The 21,106-nt window shown below is 45.9% G+C and overlaps 1 protein-coding gene across 1 annotated transcript; it reads left to right on the forward strand.

Annotated features, from left to right (window-relative positions):
• The first annotated feature begins 17,253 nt into the window (after nucleotides 1-17,253).
• LOC123081775 (uncharacterized) lies at nucleotides 17,254-18,130 on the forward strand. The gene has a single exon (XM_044504307.1). The coding sequence runs from the start codon at nucleotides 17,286-17,288 to the stop codon at nucleotides 18,039-18,041; it is 756 nt and encodes a 251-aa protein (XP_044360242.1). The 5' UTR covers nucleotides 17,254-17,285; the 3' UTR covers nucleotides 18,042-18,130.
• Nucleotides 18,131-21,106: the final 2,976 nt, after the last annotated feature.

Raw genomic sequence — 21,106 nt, forward strand, 5'->3', positions numbered from 1 at the left:
CATAAAAATTTTGTATGATCATCCATAAATTCAAACCATGTGTAGGGCAATTACGTATCATTAATTTCATCCTCTCTCAAGCTTGTGCAACATGTTCATGATCAAGTTGCTTAAAATTCATAATATCATTTCTAAGAGAGATGATCTTAGCGGGAGGAAAATACTTAGCGATAAAAGCATCTTTGCACTTATTCCATGAATCAATACTATTTTTAGGCAAAGACCAAAACCACGCTTTAGCACGATCTCTAAGCAAAAAAGGAAATAGCTTCAATTTAACAATATCATTGTCCACATCTTTCTTATTTTGCATATCACACAAATCAACATAATTGTTATGATGGGTAGTGGCATCTTCACTAGGAAGGCCGGAAAACGGATCTTTCATGACAAGATTCAACAAAACAACATTAATTTCACAAAATTCAGCATTGGTAAGAGGAGCAATCCGAGTGCTAATAAAATCATTGTTGTTGGTATTAGTAAAGTCACACAATTTGGTATTATCTTGAGCCATCGTGACAAGCAAGCAATCCAACACACAAGCAAACAAGAGATTGGCAAAAAGCGACAAATAGAGAAAGAGAAGGAGGATGGAGAGAGAGGGCGAATAAAATGGCAAGGGTGAAGTGGGGGAGAGGAAAAAAGGAGGCAAATAGCAAGTGGCAAATAATGTAATGCGGGAGATAAGGGTTTGTGATGGGTACTTGGTGTGTTGCCTTTTGCGTAGACTCCCTGGCAACGGCGCCAGAAATGGCTCGTTGTCGGGAGTCCAAATCTTGACTTGATCTTGCGTAAGCCTCCCCGGCAACGGCGCCAAAAATCGTTCTTGCTACCTCTTGAGCATTGCGTTGGTTTTCCCTTGAAGAGGAAAGGATGATGCAGCAAAGTAGAGTAAGTATTTCCCTCAGTTTTTGAGAACCAAGGTATCAATCCAGTAGGACGCCACGCACGAGTCTCTTGCACCTACACAAACAAATAAACTCCTCGCAACCAACGCAATAAAGGGGTTGTCAATCCCTTCATGGTCACTTACGAAAGTGAGATCTGATAGATATGATAAGATAATATTTTTGGTATTTTTATGATAAAGATGCAAAGTAAAGAAAGCAAAATAAATAGAAAATGAAATAGCTTGTTGAAGGAAGATTAATATGATGGAGAATAGACCCGGGGGCCATAGGTTTCACTAGTGGCTTCTCTCGAGAGCATAAGTATTTACGGTGGGTAAACAAATTACTGTTGAGCAATTGACAGAATTGAGAATAGTTATGAGAATATCTAGGTATGATCATGTATATAGGCATCACGTCCGAGACAAGTAGACCGACTCCTGCCTGCATCCATTGTTGAGGAAATCGTTAACTAGTAGCTACTCGGTCGGCCGGTGAGTAGGGGATTAATAGGCTAATCGGCAAGTTAATCGGTCATTTAATCAATTAATCAGATGATTTATCGGGTAATCGGCTACTCGGGGACCCTATGAGTAGGGATTAATCGGCAAGTTAATTGGTTAATCGAATGAATTCTTGAACAGGGCCTGCATCTACTACTATTACTCCACACATCGACCGCTATCCAACATGCATCTAGAGTATTAAGTTCAAAGAACAGAGTAACGCTTTAAGCAAGATGACATGATGTAGAGGGATAAACTCATGCAACATGAAATAAACCCCATCTTGTTATCCTCGATGGCAACAATACAATGCGTGCCTTGCTGCCCCTACTGTCACTGGGAAAGGACACCGCAAGATTGAACCCAAAGCTAAGCACTTCTCCCATTGCAAGAAAGATCAATCTAGTAGGCCAAACCAAACTGATAATTCGAAGAGACTTGCAAAGATAACCAATCATACATAAAAGAATTCAGAGAAGATTCAAATATTGTTCATAGATAAACTTGATCATAAACCTACAATTCATCGATCTCAACAAACACACCGCAAAAGAAGATTACATCGAACTTTGTATTGAGATCCAAAAAGAGAGAAGAAGCCATCTAGCTAATAACTATGGACCCGGAGGTTTGAAGTAAACTACTCACACTTCATCGGAGAGGCTATGGTGTTGATGTAGAAGCCCTCCGTGATCGATGCCCCCTCCGGCAGAGCTCCGGAAAAGGCCCCAAGATGGGATCTCACGGATACAGAAAGTTACGGTGGTGGAATTATGGTTTTGTCTCCGTATCTGGTAGTTTGGGGTACGTAGGTATATATAGGAGGAAGGAGTACGTCGGTGGAGCAACATGGGCCCCACGAGGGTGGAGGGCGCGCCTGGGGGGCGGGGGTAGGCGCACCCCCCTACCTCGTGCCTTCCTGGTTGCTTTCTTGACGTAGGGTCCAAGTCCTCTAGATCATGTTCGTTCTGAAAATCATGTTCCCGAAGGTTTCATTCCGTTTGGACTCCGTTTGATATTCTTTTTCTGCGAAACTCTAAAATAGGCAAAAAACAGCAATTCTGGGCTGGGCCTTCGGTTAATAGGTTAGTCCCGGAAATAATATAAAAGTGTATAATAAAGCCCAATAATGTACAAAACAGGATATAATATAGCATGGAACAATCAAAAATTATAGATACGTTGAAGACGTATCAGGAGTGAGGTGAATCCAAGTGTACCGGTGCAATCCTTCTTGCATTTGAAGTAGTTGTCGAACTCCCGGATGGAATTCATAATCCTAAGGAAGAGCTTTCAGCTCATCCGATAACGGCATCGAAATACTTTGTCGCCGTGCAGTGGAGCGTCGGCGAAGTAGTCAGAGTAGAGCAAGCAATAGCCTTTCAGTCGATGCCGGTTCTTTGCCTTCAGCCGGCCTGGCGCCGAGCCACCTCGTCACGGCTTTGCATTGCTCGCGAGCAGGACGGCCAGGGCGGCAAGGACCTTGAGATGCTCTTCGTCCTGGACGTCGGCATCGGCTTCCTCCTCCAGCAGCAACGCGAGCGCTTCCTCGTCGTCTGAGTCCATAGCTGAGCAGACAAATCGAGGAACACCTGGTGGGCGTGGTTGGCGCACAACCATCGGTATCCCGCCCTGCGCGGACGGAGCGCCGGAAAACTCGCCTAGATAGGCGACGGAGGATGGCGCGGCTGAACCCTTTCTCTTTTCCGGTGGGGGGAATGGCCTATCTAGCGGCGGTGGCGGTGGGCGGCGCTGGGATAGGCAAGGCGGCGGGAGGGCGTGCGCGGGGAGGGGCGAATCTAGACGCACAAAGATGCCTTTTCGCCTGACAGTGTGGCCCAGACGCGGTTTGCCCTTCCGCCGGAGCCCCCAAGCACCCCTAGTGCGCTGGGTTCGGCCTGGGATCGCCCGACCCAAAAACGGGCCGAGCCGACGAATTTCGGCGTCTTGGGGGCATGACTCGGGGTGTTCTCGGTGCCGGCGCGAAGAAAGCCGTCCTAGGAAGCCTGTTGGGGGCGCGGCTAAAGAGGCTCTTACTATTAACTCGTCGGGCGCTGGTTCGAGACCCAGCTCTCGCGCCTTTTTTGGCAGTTTAGAAACACAGAAAAAGGTCAAAACTGGGCCGGGCCAACGTGGTAAGGGAGGTATGCGCCCATTAGTAGAAAGACCTATAGCGGGCGCTGAAGGCGCCGAATAGGATTTAGCCCCCCGCGATTCCTTTTGGCCAAGCCCACTTAGGGCCGGGAGGCCCCCTATTTTTTCATTTCGTTTTTTGCTTATATTTTTATTTTCTATTTTTTCATTTAAAATAATTTTTGATCTGAAAAAATTCCAATTTTCAATAAAGTTGTGAATTATGGAAAAATGTTTAAGAAATCATAAAATGGTCATGAATTCAAAATGTATTCATGATTTTGATATTTTCGGAAATCATAAACGTCCATGGATTCAACAAATGTTTGTGATTTCTAAAAGATGTCTGCATATCAAAAAATGTTCATGATTTTTAAAAAATAATCAAGAAATAAAAAAGGGCATGATTATGAAAAAAAGTTAGCGCATTCAAAAAGTTTTGCTGGATTCGAACAAATGTTTTGGCATCAAAAAATGCTCATGAATTTTAAAGAAATTTCACCTAATTCAAAAAACTCAGGATTTTTGCAAAGGTTCATTGCTTCATAAAATGCTTGCTCATTAAAAAAATCATGAATTGGAAAAATGTTCTTGCATTTTAAAACATGTTCATGAAAACAAAACAATCTTTGTGAATTTCACAAATTATTCGCGAATGCCAGAAAAAGTTTGCCGACTCAAAAAACAAATGTTCACGAGTTTCGAAAGAAACATTAAGAATTTCAAAAGGAACACATGAATTTGTGAAAAATGTTCGCAAATTCGGAAAAAGTTCATGATTTAGAAAGTGTTTAGAAAATATAAATTTTTTCATGATTTCAAAAACAATGTTTACAAATTTGAGAAATGTTCATGATTTCATAAAATGCTTACGATTTCAAAAAATATTTCCGAAATTTTAAAGAGATCGCAAAATGAAAATGATACAGGAAATAGAAAAGGAAAAGATAAATGAAATAAAAACATGAAAATATTTAAAAATTATAAAAGGATAAAAATAGAAGAAAAAACTATAATGGAAAAAGAAAGGAAAGAACGAATATGAAAAAAAGGCTGAAAGACTGAAAGAACACACAAACCAGTTTGGAAAGGTTCTAACACCTTCTCAAGATAGGAAAGGAGCTAGCTGGGCCGACTCAAGTGCACGCAGACAGGGAGTGGGGCGTACACGCTAGGTCACTATTTGGCTACCTATGCGCCAAATAGGATCTATCCTATTTGGCTATCTATGCACCAAATAGGGATCCGCCTTGGATTGCGGCGAAAAAAACGGTCATCAAACCTCGTATGGGCCATGGAAATCGCACACACATCTCGTTCATGCAAATTCTCAAGAAAAACCTCACCCTCCCAAAGCGCGGGTTGTCTCGTGACAGACCTTCAAGATGTAATGGGCCGGCCTGGAGTTGGCCTTGGACCCGGCCACCTATGGGCTCCAAGGTTAATTTGAGAGGCCACAGGTCGATAGAAAAAATCTGGTTAATAGAAACAAATCATGATAATTTTGTTGTTCATACACGTGAGCATTTGTCGTAAATTATACGAAATACTACGTCACAAAATTGGGTCCCACGACAACGTCGACGCGACAGAGATTGAAGCTGTTGTGAGATATAAGAGTATAATGATGTCCCAATGAGCATTATAAGTTGGAACTGCCGGGGGCTTGGGAACCCTGAGGCAGTTCGAGAGCTTCGCAGTGTGGTGAAGCAAGAAGGGCCCTCCCTCCTCTTTGTTATGGAAACGAAGATTAGGGCAGCAAGGGTGGAGAATCTGAAGTTTACTTTGGGTTTTGATGGATGTTTCGCGGTTAATAGAGTCAGTCTCAGTGGAGGCATCGGATTGTTGTGGTCCAATGATGTTTTTGTTGAGATCAAGAATTATGGTGCCGGCCACATTGATGTTGTGGTGCGAAAAAAGGATCAAAACTCCTTCGAGTGGAGATTCACTGGCTTTTATGGTGCACCAAGGGTACATGACCGTCATCACAGTTGGCATCTTCTCCGAACCCTGAATGCACTTCCCCATACAACATGGGTTTGCATGGGTGACTTCAAGGAGACTTTATACGGTGATGAACATTTTAGCCGGTCTGCGCGACCAGAGTGGCAGATGAGGGTGTTTCGTGAAGTGGTCGATGAGTGTGCACTCCAAGACTTAGGCTGGACAGGAGTTCCTTTCACTTGGGACAACCGTCAAGCAGGAGTGGCAAATGTCAAAGCATGGATTGATCGGGCCTTTGCAAATGAGGAATTTAGGCAACAATTCGGATATACAAATGTTTGCCATATTAGCGCGGCAGAGTCGGACCACTGTTTTGTACACTTGGTGTTCCGGGAGCAGCGAGGCAATACATCAAGAAGGGAGTGAGACCCTTTCGGTATGAGAATGTTTGGCAAACACACTTGGATTACGAGCAGGTGGTGAACGCATGTTGGCTTAGCCAGCAACGAACACCTGACTTACAAGGTGTTGTAGACTCTCTGAGTGCCATGCAACGGTAGCTCGAACCTTGGGGTAGGAAAGAGTTTGGATGTCTAGCAAAGACAGTCTGAAAACTCCAGCAAAAGCTGGATAATCTTCGCCGGCAATCTGTTGGGCGTGGTCCGTCAGAAGAGGAGAAGAGCACGGTTCTCAAACTCCGGGAAGCTCTTCACCAAGAAGAGATATGGCTTCGTCAGCGATCTCCCGTACTTTGGCTATGGGACGGTGACCAGAACTCAGGTTATTTCCAAGCACAAGCGAAACAACGACAGAGGATTAACAAGATAGCGGGCCTAAGAAGGACCGATGGCTCATTGTGAGCTAATGCTGAGGAAGATAGAGTGGAGATAATGGACTTCTTTCAATAGTTATACACCTTGCAGGGCCTATCAGACACCAGTGAGCTGTTGTCTTATGTGTCAGCGCGCATTACTCCGGCGATGAGTGATTCCCTAGACAAACTATTTGAACCAGAGGATGTGCACAAGGCCCTTTTCCAGATGGCGCCATCTAAGGCGCCGGGTGTGGACGGCTTCACTGCGGGTTTTTTCCAAAAGCATTGGGAGTTACTTCGCGATGATGTAACAAATGTTGTTCTGGGTTTTCTGAATGGAGACGAGTTGCCAGTGGGTTTAAATGACACTTCCATCACACTTATACGAAAGGTACAGAACCCACAGTCTATCTCGCAGTATCGGCCAATTTCCCTTTGCCCAGTTCTGTATAAATTGACAGCCAAGGCCATTACAAATAAAATCAGGGATTTTTTGGATGAGATAATTAGTGAAGAACAAAGTGATTTTATCCCCGGACGCCTAATTACTAATAACGTGCTAGTCGCGTTTGAGAGTGTCCATGCTATGCGGAGAAGGAAGAAGGGGAAAAATTATACTTGCGCAATCAAACTTGATATGATGAAGGCCTATGATCGTGTCGAATGGAGCTTTCTTGAAGCTATCTTACTCAAGTTTGGTTTTGGCATTGATCTTGTTAGACTTATCATGAAGTGCGTAACTTCGGTTCGCTTTGCTGTTTGTGTAAATGGGGAGCTCTTGCCTTTTTTCAGTCCCTCTCGTGGATTGAGACAGGGATGCCCCATGTCACCATTTTTGTTCCTCATATGTGCAGAAGGTTTTTCATGCTTACTCAAATATTATGGCACCATTGATAGAGGAATCGGAGTCAATTTCAGAGCCCCATGGGTCAATCACCTGCTCTTCGCGGATGACAGCCTTATTTTTATGAAAGCAGAAGATCTAAGTGCGGCTAGGCTGAATAACATACTTCAAATATATGGTTCTGCTCCAGGCCAGCGTGTAAACAGAGAGAAAAGTGCTATTTTCTTCAGTCCAAACACACCGGCTTCATGCAGACAAGCTATCAAGAATGCTTTGGACGTCCATGTTGATGCGTTCATCGAATGATATCTGGGTCTTCCAACTGTTGTGGGTAAAATAACTAGCGGCACCTTCGAGCATATAAAGGAAAGATCTAGGAGTAAAATGCAGGGATGGTCAGAGAGACTCTTTGCTTATGCAGGGTGAGAAACTTTACTGAAGTCCATTATACAAGCAATTCCCACATACAGCATGAGTGTCTTTTTGTTGACCAAGAAGGTATCCAAAAGCCTCACATCTTGCATGGCTAAATTTTGGTGGAGTAGCTTGATTGATAAGCGGTCATTACATTGGATCTCATGGCAGAAGCTAGCAACACCAAAATGCAAGGGGGGGGTATGGGTTTTCGTAACCTTCACCTCTTTAATCTGGCACTACTGGGTAAGCAAGGATGGCGCCTCATTACTAATCCCAATACCCTTTTGTGCAAGAGTGCTCAAGAGTAAATACTTCCCGGATATAGATTTTATGCACGCCACAATTCCAAGCACATCCTCGGCGACTTGGAGAGCTATTATGGCGGGAAGGGAAGCGTTAACTACTGGGCTTATAAAGCGGGTAGGCGATGGATCCAGCATATCGATTTGGAATGATAAGTGGATTCCGTCAACAGCTACAATGGTTCCCCTAGCCAGTCCTACAAACACCTTTGTTTCACTTGTTAGTGATCTGATTGATCCAAGCACTTGGTCATGGAGAAGGGAACTAATTCGGGACACGTTTTTACCCTCAGATGCACAAGCTATTCTGAATATACCTCTGCGGTCTGGAGGTGGAGATGATTTTCTCGCTTGGGCAAATGAGGCTTCCGGCAACTACACAGTCAAGTCAGCGTACCGAGCTCTAGTGACTCGCAACGAGCTTCAAGCTCCAGAGGAAGGGCAGGCTACCAGTTCCATAATTGATAATCAACAGCTGTGGAATTCGCTATGGAAGCTCAATGTTTTACCCAAGGTCAGAGTTTTCTTCTGGCGAGTTTTAAGGGGTATTTTACCCGATGAGTGTACCCTGATACATCGACGCATAGGGCAGCAGAACCTATGTAAGCTATGTATGGCCAATGAGGAGGACTTGGAGCATGCACTTTTGAGGTGCGCACATGCAGCAAGCTTCTGGGAGGAGGTAGAGCAACTATTTGATTTCCAGATGCCAATACTGCAACCAATAACTTGGGCCAAGGATATTATTTGTGGCGAACAATTTACTTCCAGAGACCGAGCTATTTTAGTCTCTGTCATGTGGTCGATCTGGCATTCTAGGAACAGATTGACGCACGGGGAAGACAAGCTGGATCCAGCGATGTCTGTTCACCGCACCAGGGAGACTCTAGCTCTCTTGGATATACCTCGGCGACATGCCCTAGTCATGCCAGGTCATGGGTGGCGACCCCCTGAACCAGGCTTCGTCACGATAAATACGAATGCTGGAATCAAATGTGAAGATGGTAAAGGAGGAGTTGGGGGTGTTGCTCGCTCCCTTGATTCTTTTCTTGGGGGCATGGAGTAAACCACTCCCTGGAATTACGGATCCTCTCGTAGCGGAGGCGATGGCAGTGCGAGAAGGTGTTATTTTCTCCAATCTGATAGGTTTTTCACACGTCGTGTTGGAGACGGACTGTCTGGAGGTAGTCAACCTCTGGAACACTCGCCATGATTCTCGATTGATTGGAGCTCCTATCTTAGTACAAATTGGAGAGCTTGCTGGTAGTTTCAATTCTTTTCATTTTCATCATGTTGTAAGATCAGCCAACGGTCCCGCTCATATCTGTGCTAAGCATGCTTGCACTGTTGGGTTTCGTAGTAATTTCAAAAAAAATCCTATGCACACGCAAGATCATGTGATGCATAGCAACGAGAGGGGAGAGTGTTGTCTACGTACCCAACGCAGACCGACTGCGGAAGCGCTGACACGATGTAGAGGAAGTAGTCGTACGTCTTCACGATCCAACCGATCAAGCACCGAAACTACGGCACCTCCGAGTTCGAGCACACGTTCAGCTCGATGACGATCCCCGGACTCCGATCCAGCAAAGTGTCGGGGAAGAGTTCCTTCAGCACGACGGCGTGGTGACGATCTTGATGAACTACAGCAGCAGGGCTTCGCCTAAACTCCGCTACAGTATTATTGAGGAATATGGTGGCTGGGGGCACTGCACACGGCTAAGGAATAGATCATGTGGATCAACTTCTGTGTTTCTGGGGTGCCTCTGCCTCAGTATATAAAGGAGCCAAGGGGGAGGGGGGCGCCGGCCAGGAGGAGGGTGCAGGAGGAGTCCTACTCCTTCCGGGAGTAGGACTCCCCCCCCCCCCAATCCTAGTTGGACTAGGATTCCCTGAGGGGGAAAGAGGGAGAGGGGGGCCGGCCACCTCTCCTAGTCCTAATAGGACTAGGGGAAGGGGGAGGCGTGCAGCCACCTTGGGCTGCCCCTTTCTCCTTTCCACTAAAGCCCATTAAGGCCCATATGGCTCCCGGGGGGTTCCGGTAACCTCCCGGTACTCCGGTAAAATCCCGATTTCACCCGGAACACTTCCGATATCCAAACATAGGCTTCCAATATATCAATCTTTACGTCTTGACCATTTCAAGACTCCTCGTCATGTCCGTGATCACATCCGGGACTCCGAACAACCTTCGGTACATCAAAATGCATAAACTCATAATATAACTGTCATCGTAACCTTAAGCGTGCGGACCCTACGGGTTCGAGAACAATGTAGACATGAACAAGACACGTCTCCGGTCAATAACCAATAGCGGGACCTGGATGCCCATATTGGCTCCTACATATTCTACGAAGATCTTTATCGGTCAGACCGCATAACAACATACGTTGTTCCCTTTGTCATCGGTATGTTACTTGCCCGAGATTCGATCGTCGGTATCCAATACCTAGTTCAATCTCGTTATCGGCAAGTCTCTTTACTCGTTTCGTAATACATCATCTCACAACTAACATATTAGTTGTAATGCTTGTAAGGCTTAAGTGATGTGCATTACCGAGAGGGCCCAGAGATACCTCTCCGACAATCGAAGTGACAAATCCTAATCTCGAAATACGCCAACCCAACATCTACCTTTGGAGACACCTGTAATGCTCCTTTATAATCACCCAGTTACGTTGTGACGTTTGGTAGCACCCAAAGTGTTCCTCCGGCAAACGGGAGTTGCATAATCTCATAGTCATAGGAACATGTATAAGTCATGAAGAAACCAATAGCAACATACTAAACGATCGGGTGCTAAGCTAATGGAATGGGTCATGTCAATCAGATCATTCAACTAATGATGTGATCCCGTTAATCAAATAACAACTCCTTTGTCTATGGTTAGGAAACATAACCATCTTTGATTAACGAGCTAGTCAAGTAGAGGCATACTAGTGACACTCTGTTTGTCTATGTATTCACACATGTATTATGTTTCCGGTTAATACAATTCTAGCATGAATAATAAACATTTATCATGAAATAAGGAAATAAATAATAACTTTATTATTGCCTCTAGGGCATATTTCCTTCAGTCTCCCACTTGCACTAGAGTCAATAATCTAGATCACATCACTATGTGATTAACATCGATAGTTCACATCATCATGTGATTAACACCCATAGTTCACATCGCCATGTGACCAACACCCAAAGGGTTTACTAGATTCGGTAATCTAGTTCACATCGCTATGCGATTAACACCCAAAGAGTACTAATGTGTGATCATGTTTTGCTTGTGAGAGAATCTTAGTCAACGGTCTTTCACATTCAGATCCGTTATGTATTTTTGCAATTTTCTATGTCTACAATGCTCTGCACGGAGCTACTCTAGCTAATTGCTCCCACTTTCAATATGTATCTAGATCGAGACTTAGAGTCATCCAGATCAGTGTCAAAACTTGCATCGACGTAACCCTTTACGGCGAACCTTTTTGTCACGTCCATAATCGAGAAACATATCCTTATTTCACTCAGGATAATTCTGACCGTTGTCCAGTGATCTACTCCTAGATCACTATTGTACTCCCTTGCCAAATCAGTGCAGGGTACACAATAGATCTGGTATACAGCATGACATACTTTATAGAACCTATGGCCAAGGCATAGGGAATGACTTTCATTCTCTTTCTATCTTCTGCCGTGGTCGGGCTTTGAGTCTTACTCAACTTCACACCTTGTAATACAGGCAAGAACTCTTCCTTTGACTGCTCCATTTTGAACTACTTCAAAATCTTGTCAAGGTATGTACTTATTGAAAAAACTTATCAAGTCTTGATCTATCTCTATAAATCTTGAAGCTCAATATGTAAGCAGCTTCACCGAAGTCTTTCTTTGAAAAACTCCTTTCAAACACTCCTTTATGCTTTACAGAATAATTCTACATTATTTCCGATCAACAATATGTCATTCACATATACTTATCAGAAATGCTGTAGTGCTCCCACTCACTTTCTTGTAAATACAGGCTTCACCGCAAATCTGTATAAAACTATATGCTTTGATCAACTCATTAAAGCGTATATTCCAACTCTGAGATGCCTGCACCAGTCCACAGATGGATCGCTGGAGCTTGCACAATTTGTTAGCACCTTTCGGATTGACAAAACCTTCTGGTTGCATCATATACAACTCTTCTTTAATAAATCCATTAAGAAATGCAGTTTTATTTATCTATTTGCCAGATTTCATAAAATGCGGCAATTACTAACATGGTTCGGACAGACTCAAGCATAGATACGAGTGAGAAAATCTCATCGTAGTCAACACCTTGAACTTGTCGAAAACCTTTTTGCGACTATTCTAGCTTTGTTAGATAGTAACACTACTATCAGCGTCCGTCTTCCTCTTGAAGATCCATTTATTTTCTATGGCTTGCCGATCATCGGGCAAGTCAACCAAAGTCCATACTTTGTTCTCATACATAGATCCCATCTCAGATTTTATGGCCTCAAACCATTTCGCGGAATCTGGGCTCATCATCGCTTCCTCATAGTTCGCAAGTTCATCATGGTCTAGTAACATGACTTCCAGAACAGGATTACCGTACCACTCTGGTGCGGATTTCACTCTGGTTTACCTACGAGATTCAGTAGTAACTTGATCTGAAGTTACATGATCATCATCATTAGCTTCCTCACTAATTGGTGTAATAGTCACAAGAACAGAATTTCTGTGATGAACTACTTTCCAATAAGGAAGAAGGTACAATTACCTTATCAAGTTTTCTACTTTCCTCCCACTCACTTCTTTCGAGAGAAACTCCTTCTCTAGAAAGTTTCCGAATTTAGCAACAAAAGTCTTGCCTTCAGATCTGTGATAGAAGGTGTATCCAATAGTTTCCTTTGGATATCCTATGAAGACACATTTCTCCGATTTGGGTTTGAGCTTATCAGGTTGAAACTTTTTCACATAAGCATCACAACCCCAAACTTTAAGAAACGACAACTTTGGTTCAACACTAATCTCGAAATTATAGGGAGTGTGCGATGATGATCATATCAATCTTGGAACCACTTCCAACACACATCGTCACTTTACCCTTAACTAGTCTCTATTTATTCTGCAACTCCCGTTTCGAGTTACTAATCTTAGCAACTGAACTAGTATCAAATACTGAGGGTTTGCTATAAACACTAGTAAAGTACACATCAATAACATGTATATCAAATATACTTATGTTCATTTTGCCATCCTTCTTATCCGCCAATCACTTGGGGTAGTTCCGCTTCCAGTGACCAGCCCCTTTGCAGTAGAAGCACTTAGTCTTAGGCTTAGGACCAGACTTGGGCTTCTTCACTTGAGCAGCAACTTGCTTGCTGTTCTTCTTGAAGTTCCCCTTCTTCCCTCTGCCCTTTTCTTGAAACTAGTGATCTTGTCAACCATCAATACTTGATGTTTTTCTTGATTTCTACCTTCGTTGATTTCAGCATCACGAAGAGCTTGGGAGTTGTTACTGTTATCCCTTGAATATTATAGTTCATCACGAAGTTCTACTAACTTGGTGATGGTGACTAGAGAATTCTGTCAATCACTATCTTATCTGGAAGATTAACTCCCGCTTGATTCAAGCGATTGTAGTACCCAGACAATCTGAGCACATGCTCACTAGTTGAGCGATTCTCCTCCATCTTTTAGCTATAGAACTTGTTGGAGACTTCATATCTCTCAACTCGGGTATTTGCTTGAAATATTAACTTCAACTCCTGGAACATCTCATATGGTCCATGACGTTCAAAACGTCTTTGAAGTCCCGATTCTAAGCCGTTAAGCATGGTGCACTTAAACTATCAAGTAGTCATCATATTGAGCTAGCCAAACGTTCATAACGTCTGCATCTGCTCCTGCAATAGGTCTGTCACCTAGCGGTGCATCAAGGACATAATTCTTCTGTGCATCAATGAGGATAAACCTCAGATCACGGATCCAATCCGCATTATTGCTACTAACATATTTCAACACAATTTTCTCTAGGAACATATCAAAATAAACATATGAAAGCAACAACGCGAGCTATTGATCTACAACATAGATATGCTAATACTATCAGGACTAAGTTCATGATAAATTAAAGTTCAATTAATCATATTACTTAAGAACTCCCACTTAGATAGACATCCCTCTAATCCTCTAAGTGATCACGTGATCCAAATCAACTAAACCATAACCGATCATCACGTGAGATGGAGTAGTTTTCAATGGTGAACATCGTTATGTTGATCATATCTACTATATGATTCACGCTCGACCTTTCGGTCTCCGTGTTCCGAGGCCATATCTGCATATGCTAGGCTCGTCAAGTTTAACCTGAGTATTCTGCATGTGCAAAACTGTTTTGCACCCGTTGTAGATGGACGTAGAGCTTATGACACCCGATCATCACGTGGTGTCTGGGCACGACGAACTTTGGCAACGGTGCATACTCAGGGAGAACACTTCTTGATAATTTAGTGAGAGATCATCTTATAATGCTACCGTCAATCAAAGCAAGATAAGATGCATAAAAGATAAACATCACATGCAATCAATATAAGTGATATGATATGGCCATCATCATCTTGTGCCTATGATCTCCATCTCCGAAGCACCGTCATGATCACCATCGTCACCGGCGTGACACCTTGATCTCCATCGTAGCATCGTTGTCGTCTCACCAAGCTTGTGCTTCTACAACTATCGCTACCGCTTAGTGATAAAAGTAAAGCATTACATCGCGATTGCATTGCATACAATAAAACGACAACCATAAGGCTCCTGCCAGTTGCCGATAACTCGGTTACAAAACATGATCATCTCATACAATAAAATTCAGCATCATGCCTTGACCATATCACATCACAACATGCCCTGCAAAAACAAGTTAGACGTCCTCTACTTTGTTGTTGCAAGTTTTACGTGGCTGCTACGAGCTTAAGCAAGAACCAATCTCACCTACGCATCAAAACCACAACGATAGTTTGTCAAATAGACTCCGTTTTAACCTTCGCAAGGACCGGGCGTAGCCACACTTGGTTCAACTAAAGTTGGAGAGACAGTCGCCCGCAAGCCACCTATGTGCAAAGCACGTCGGGGGAACCGGTCTCGCGTAAGCGTACGCGTAATGTTGGTCCGGGTCGTCTCGTCCAACAATGCCGCCGAACCAAAGTATGACATGCTGGTAGGCAGTATGACTTATATCGCCCACAACTTACTTGTGTTCTACTCGTGCATATAACATCAACATAAATAACCTAGGCTCGGATGCCACTGTTGGGTTTCGTAGTAATTTCAAAAAAATTCCTACGCACACGCAAGATCATGTGATGCATAGCAACGAGAGGGGAGAGTGTTGTCTACGTACCCAACGCAGACCGACTGCGGAAGCGCTGACACGACGTAGAGGAAGTAGTCGTACGTCTTCACGATCCAACCGATCAAGCACCGAAACTACGGCACCTCCGAGTTCGAGCACACGTTCAGCTCGATGACGATCCCCGGACTCCGATCCAGCAAAGTGTCGGGGAAGAGTTCCGTCAGCACGACGGCGTGGTGACGATCTTGATGAACTACAGCAGCAGGGCTTCGCCTAAACTCCGCTACAGTATTATTGAGGAATATGGTGGCTGGGGGCACCGCACACGGCTAAGAAATAGATCACGTGGATCAACTTCTGTGTTTCTGGGGTGCCTCTGCCTCAGTATATAAAGGAGCCAAGGGGGAGGGGACGCCGGCCAGGAGGAGGGCGCAGGAGGAGTCCTACTCCTTCCGGGAGTAGGACCCCCCTAGTCCTAGTTGGACTAGGATTCACTGAGGGGGAAAGAGGGAGAGGGGGCCCGGCCACCTCTCCTAGTCCTAATAGGACTAGGGGAAGGGGGAGGCGCGCAGCCACCTTGGGCTGCCCCTTTATCCTTTCCACTAAAGCCCATTAAGGCCCATATGGCTCCCAGGGGGTTCTGGTAACCTCTCGGTACTCCGGTAAAATCCCGATTTCACCTGGAACACTTCCGATATCCAAACATAGGCTTCCAATATATCAATCTTTACGTCTCGACCATTTCGAGACTCCTCGTCATGTCCGTGATCACATCCGGGACTCCGAACAACCTTCGGTACATCAAAATGCATAAACTCATAATATAACTGTCATCGTAACCTTAAGCGTGTGGACCCTACGGGTTCGAGAACAATGTAGACATGACCAAGACACGTCTCCGGTCAATAACCAATAGCGGGACCTGGATGCCCATATTGGCTCCTACATATTCTACGAAGATCTTTATCGGTCAGACCGCATAACAACATACGTTGTTCCCTTTGTCATCGGTATGTTACTTTCCCGAGATTCGATCGTCGGTATCCAATACCTAGTTCAATCTCATTACTGGCAAGTCTCTTTACTCGTTCCGTAATACATCATCTCACAACTAACATATTAGTTGTAATGCTTGCAAGGCTTAAGTGATGTGCATTACCGAGAGGGCCCAGAGATACCTCTCCGACAATCGGAGTGACAAATCCTAATCTCGAAATACGCCAACCCAATATCTTCCTTTGGAGACACCTGTAATGCTCCTTTATAATCACCCAGTTACGTTGTGACGTTTGGTAGCACCCAAAGTGTTCCTCCGGCAAACGGGAGTTGCATAATCTCATAGTCATAGGAACATGTATAAGTCATGAAGAAAGCAATAGCAATATACTAAACGATCGGGTGCTAAGCTAATGGAATGGGTCATGTCAATCAGATCATTCAACTAATGATGTGATCCCGTTAATCAAATAACAACTTCTTTGTCTATGGTTAGGAAACATAACCATCTTTGATTAACGAGCTAGTCAAGTGGAGGCATACTAGTGACACTCTGTTTGTCTATGTATTCACACATGTATTATGTTTCTGGTTAATACAATTCTAGCAAGAATAATAAACATTTATCATGAAATAAGGAAATAAATAATAACTTTATTATTGCCTCTAGGGCATATTTCCTTCATGCACGATTGACGTTACCGAAAGTTGGATTGGCATTGTTCTTAGCTTCCTGACCAGTAGCTTGTTGGCGGACTGTTCGGCGAACGCTTTTATTAAATAAAGCTCTCAGTGTTTCCCCACAAAAATTTTTATAAGAGTATAAGGTGGGCCGACCCGATTGACACAAATCTTGTTTGAGACCGACCCACATGACCCACTGGCCTTGAATTTTTGGGTCGGGTTAGTGACCGGGCCGGCAAACCCAGCCCATTCCCATCGTGTGCTGACCTGCCCAACATTTCACGTTTCTTCTTCTCGTCTAAAGTTTGCAGTAAGGTTTACGTTATCGCGCTCAGTTTCCAGCGTCGCGTCGGGGGCTAAGCCAGATCCATCATGTACGGTCGCGCCGCGCCCACCCCAACGCCGGCCTACCTCGCATGCACCACTGGCTAATTACACTACGCGACGCAATGTCGGCGTGCAGCCCCCAATGCAATCCCCCCACTCATCAGACAGCACAGCAGATGAGTAGTATGATGGCGGCAGGGAGCAGGAGGATGCTCGTCCCTCTCAGGCCACGGGCGCTCTCGCAGCAACGGAAAATCCTTGCCGGCCTCGCCGCCGCCTTCGCGGTCACCCTACTCTCCGTCGTCCTCCTGATCTCCTCCCTTCCCGCCGCCTCCTCTCCACCATCCCGCCGGCGCCACGGCATCCACGCAGCATCCACGACCGCGCGTGGTCCTCCCGCTCACTGCGGCGCGATGAGCGCGAGCCTGGGGGAGTTCGGCGACATGATGGTGTCCATGCTCCCGAGGGACCTCGCCTTCACCGCCTTCGTGGCCTCGCCGGAGTCGTTCCGCCGCGTCCTCGGGCTGCGGCACAACGACAGCGCTGCGGGGCTGAAGGCCAGCGACGACACCTATGCCGTCGTCTCTCGCGTGCTCGGCTTCTCCGCCGTCCCTCTGCGCCTGCGCTCCGGGGACGTGGCTCTGCACGGGACGGCGCGGCTCCTGGACCTGGACTCCGTGTCCGGGCTGAAGGTGCACGCGTGGAGGGACGTGGACGGGGCTCTCGTCGTCAACGGCGTGCGGTCGGAGTGCGTCGATATCGTCAGGGACGAGACCGTGGTCCATGTCATGGCGGGGGTCCTCATGGACGCCGAGTTCGAGCGATCTCTTTCCCTTCAGAATTAGAGGGTTGATGATCAACCTCGTATTAACATCATCCTGAATTCCTGATGAAATGTGTTTGTGCTTTTTTCAACAGATTTGATTAGAGTACATAGTAAAACCGAAGTTAATTTGTTGCCTTCGGGATCTGTAGTGTAGGGTGCTGTGCAATCCGTGCTGTCCATATTGTCGTCCACTTCCTCTCCGTCGAGTTCAGCTTCTTCTCGGGACTTGAATTAACGAACACCAGGTGAACAGCTAGGCGTCGGACGTGCGTGACGGCGGACGTCCTTTGCGCTGCTTGGCAATATGTGGCGTCGTGCATAGACGGTTCTAACCCTAGGGTCACTCCTCTGGGGCGACTCGGGTGGCCCCAACCCTAGCGCTGCCGGCCCCCTTTCCCCTCCCTCCGGATCTCGCCGCCACAAGAGATAGCCGCCGGCAAGCCTGCGCGGCATCGAGGAAGGTGGCGGCAGGGCTGGCTGCTCCTCGCGCAAAGAGCTTAGTGTGCCGGGGCGGCGGCCGCGGTCAAGGTGGGGGGCGCCTTCCCTGACGGAGGGTGGCTGCGGGTGTGTGGCCGGTCTTCCTCGGCTTGCGTGGGCGGCGAGGACCCGGTGGTGGGATCTCATGGCGGCCGTGATTCCGCCGGCCGGCCGCCAGGTCTGGATCGACCTGCGCCAGCTTCATCTCCTTCACCTTATCCCGCTCGATCTGGGCTTCGGTGTGGCCTTGCTCGCCGGATCCGGGTGGTGGGCGGTGATTGGATGGTGGGGCTCTTGGGATCGGGGGAAACCCTTGGTCGGCGACGGCGGCCACAACGACGACGACGACGACGCGGCGCCGATCCACTCCTTGGAGTCTTCGTTGAGATGCTGACAGGGATGGCGGTGGCCCGTGCACGAGAGATGGAGGTCTTCGATCAAATCTGGGTGAAAACCTGCTATTGGCTATTTCCAAGGCCGGCGATGGCGACGCTGCCTGCGTCGTTCCCTTCCTGAAGGCATCGCCGTGGAGAAGTTCAAGGTCACTCTCTGCTACCTTCGGGGGAAACCCTAGATCAGTAGATCGGATGACGGCGGCTCTCTGGTGTCGTTTTCCCCTTGCGGGCGTCATTTTTGGAGGTGCACACGGGCTCGATGGACCGGAGGACGGAGTCTTTAGTGGAGCGATGCTTCATCTTCCACATTGATGGTGGCGGTTCTCAGCGGCGTGCGCTGTGGAGTCTCGACGTCTGATGCGAGGAGATGGACTCGCGCAGGAGGAGGAAGCTGTCTGGCGTCATGGTGGCGTTGATGGCAGAGAGGCCTGGCAAGGTTGGTGCATCAGTTATACTCTGAGGATGGACCGAGTGAAGATGGAGGTGACGGCCCTTGCAGCTGCGGTGCTCAATGGGAGTATGCCAGACCGGTGTGAGACCCAATCTAGGTAGTGGCTTCGATGGGACACCCGGCTTTAGATGTTAGGCTTTGTTGCGATGTATGTTTGGTATTAGGCCCGGACATTCGGCACGCCTTCATCATGGGGATAGGAATAGCAACGGTGTTGCCAAGATGATGGCTTCAGGCTTATTGATGTATCATCTTGTATGGTCTTTGTGAATAATTAATAATATGGATGAATGCATCTCCAGATGCAGAGGCCGGGATACGTCCTTCTTTTCTAAAAAAAATCAGTTGATCTTGTGACTGTCTGTTCCTTACGTCGAGATATGTGTCGGCTTCCGGAGCAACTAGTTGGAGGGTAACCTTCGCAGGGGAAAAAATTATATGAGACCAGGTCTCACGGTTAGCAGGTGAGACCCGTCCTGATGAATGACACGTGGCATTCACAAATCACAAAGCATCTAATCTCTCCCCCCCTGATTTTAAGTGAGGGGTGGGGGTGATTTGTGATTTGTGAATGCCATGTGTCATCCATCAGGATAGGTCTCGCGTGAGACTTGGTCTCATAGAATTCTTTTCCCTCCGCAGGGGCACTTTTGCTAGTACCGCCGGAGTGCCCCAGCGCACCATGTGGTGTGTCTCAACGCGCAGCGTATCAACTGCTGGGCGCTTCGCCCATTAACTTTTTTTAAAAGGAGTATCTTGGTTTTTTGTTTGGTTTTTTAGGTTCTTATCTATTAGGTATGTGAGGGCACAATGAGTGAGGCATAGTTGTGTTTTTCGCGTGAAAGTTTCCAAAGCATGATGCACATATGTATTTTTGTATGAAGCACAGTTATACTTCTAACGTGAAAGCACCATGCTTCCTAAAAATGAAACACAGATGTGCTTTTGCGTAAATACATGGTGCTTTACATGAAAGCACACTTGTGCTTCACTTTTTGAGGAAGCTGATTTTGTGCTTCCGCACGTGTGTGTGCTTCTCACGTTAAAGCATAAAATGTGTTTCCACAAAAGTAAAGTATAGTTAGTACAATTTTCAAGTAGGGGTCAGTACAATTTTTAAATAGTTTTGAAGCACAGATTTTCAACAGCAAAAAGAATCATTGAAACCTATTAATATAAGATCTAGTTTCAAAGATGTTGACATGAGAAACGTAACGGTGAAAACAATTATGATTAAGATGCCCGGTTCGAGATAAATTGTTTTGGAAAATCAAATCTGTTGAAAAAGGCACAAACAAATCCACCCGCCTCTCATGGGAATAAATCTCACCAAAGATCACTAATCTTATCACCATCGGAGGAGGTGCGGTACAACTCCCCTGACATACTATATAGTGTGCAGTTGGGTCACTGACGCACATTGCAATACATCAGACGATCCATGTCCAAGGGGGTGGGGGTGAGCTTTGCAGTGGATACCCCTTAATTAGTGATTAAATTATTTCAGTTGACTTCTTCGTTTTAAGTCAATTATTATACTTTTTGGGCCTGATGTTTTCCATTATTATGGGCCTTACAGGATTGGTCACCTCACCTGGTTTGTTCTCTGTGGCGTAGTCTAAATGAACGATTTCAGCTTAGGATCCTATATGACGCCCATCTGCGTCCGATCGTCACTGTTTCGTTGAAGCGAAGGGCTGGCCCACTTCGAGCGAGCACCATGTTTTGGGAACCTTCTAGTAGGTTCCCTGAAACATTTTT

The sequence above is a fragment of the Triticum aestivum genome, chromosome 4A, assembly GCF_018294505.1.
Source record: "Triticum aestivum cultivar Chinese Spring chromosome 4A, IWGSC CS RefSeq v2.1, whole genome shotgun sequence".
In the NCBI taxonomy this organism is placed as follows: domain Eukaryota; kingdom Viridiplantae; phylum Streptophyta; class Magnoliopsida; order Poales; family Poaceae; genus Triticum; species Triticum aestivum.

What these genes read in the sequence shown, in the direction of transcription:
- LOC123081775 (XM_044504307.1), top strand. Translation starts at nt 17,286, where the DNA reads ATGCACCACTGGCTAATTACACTACGCGACGCAATGTCGGCGTGCAGC.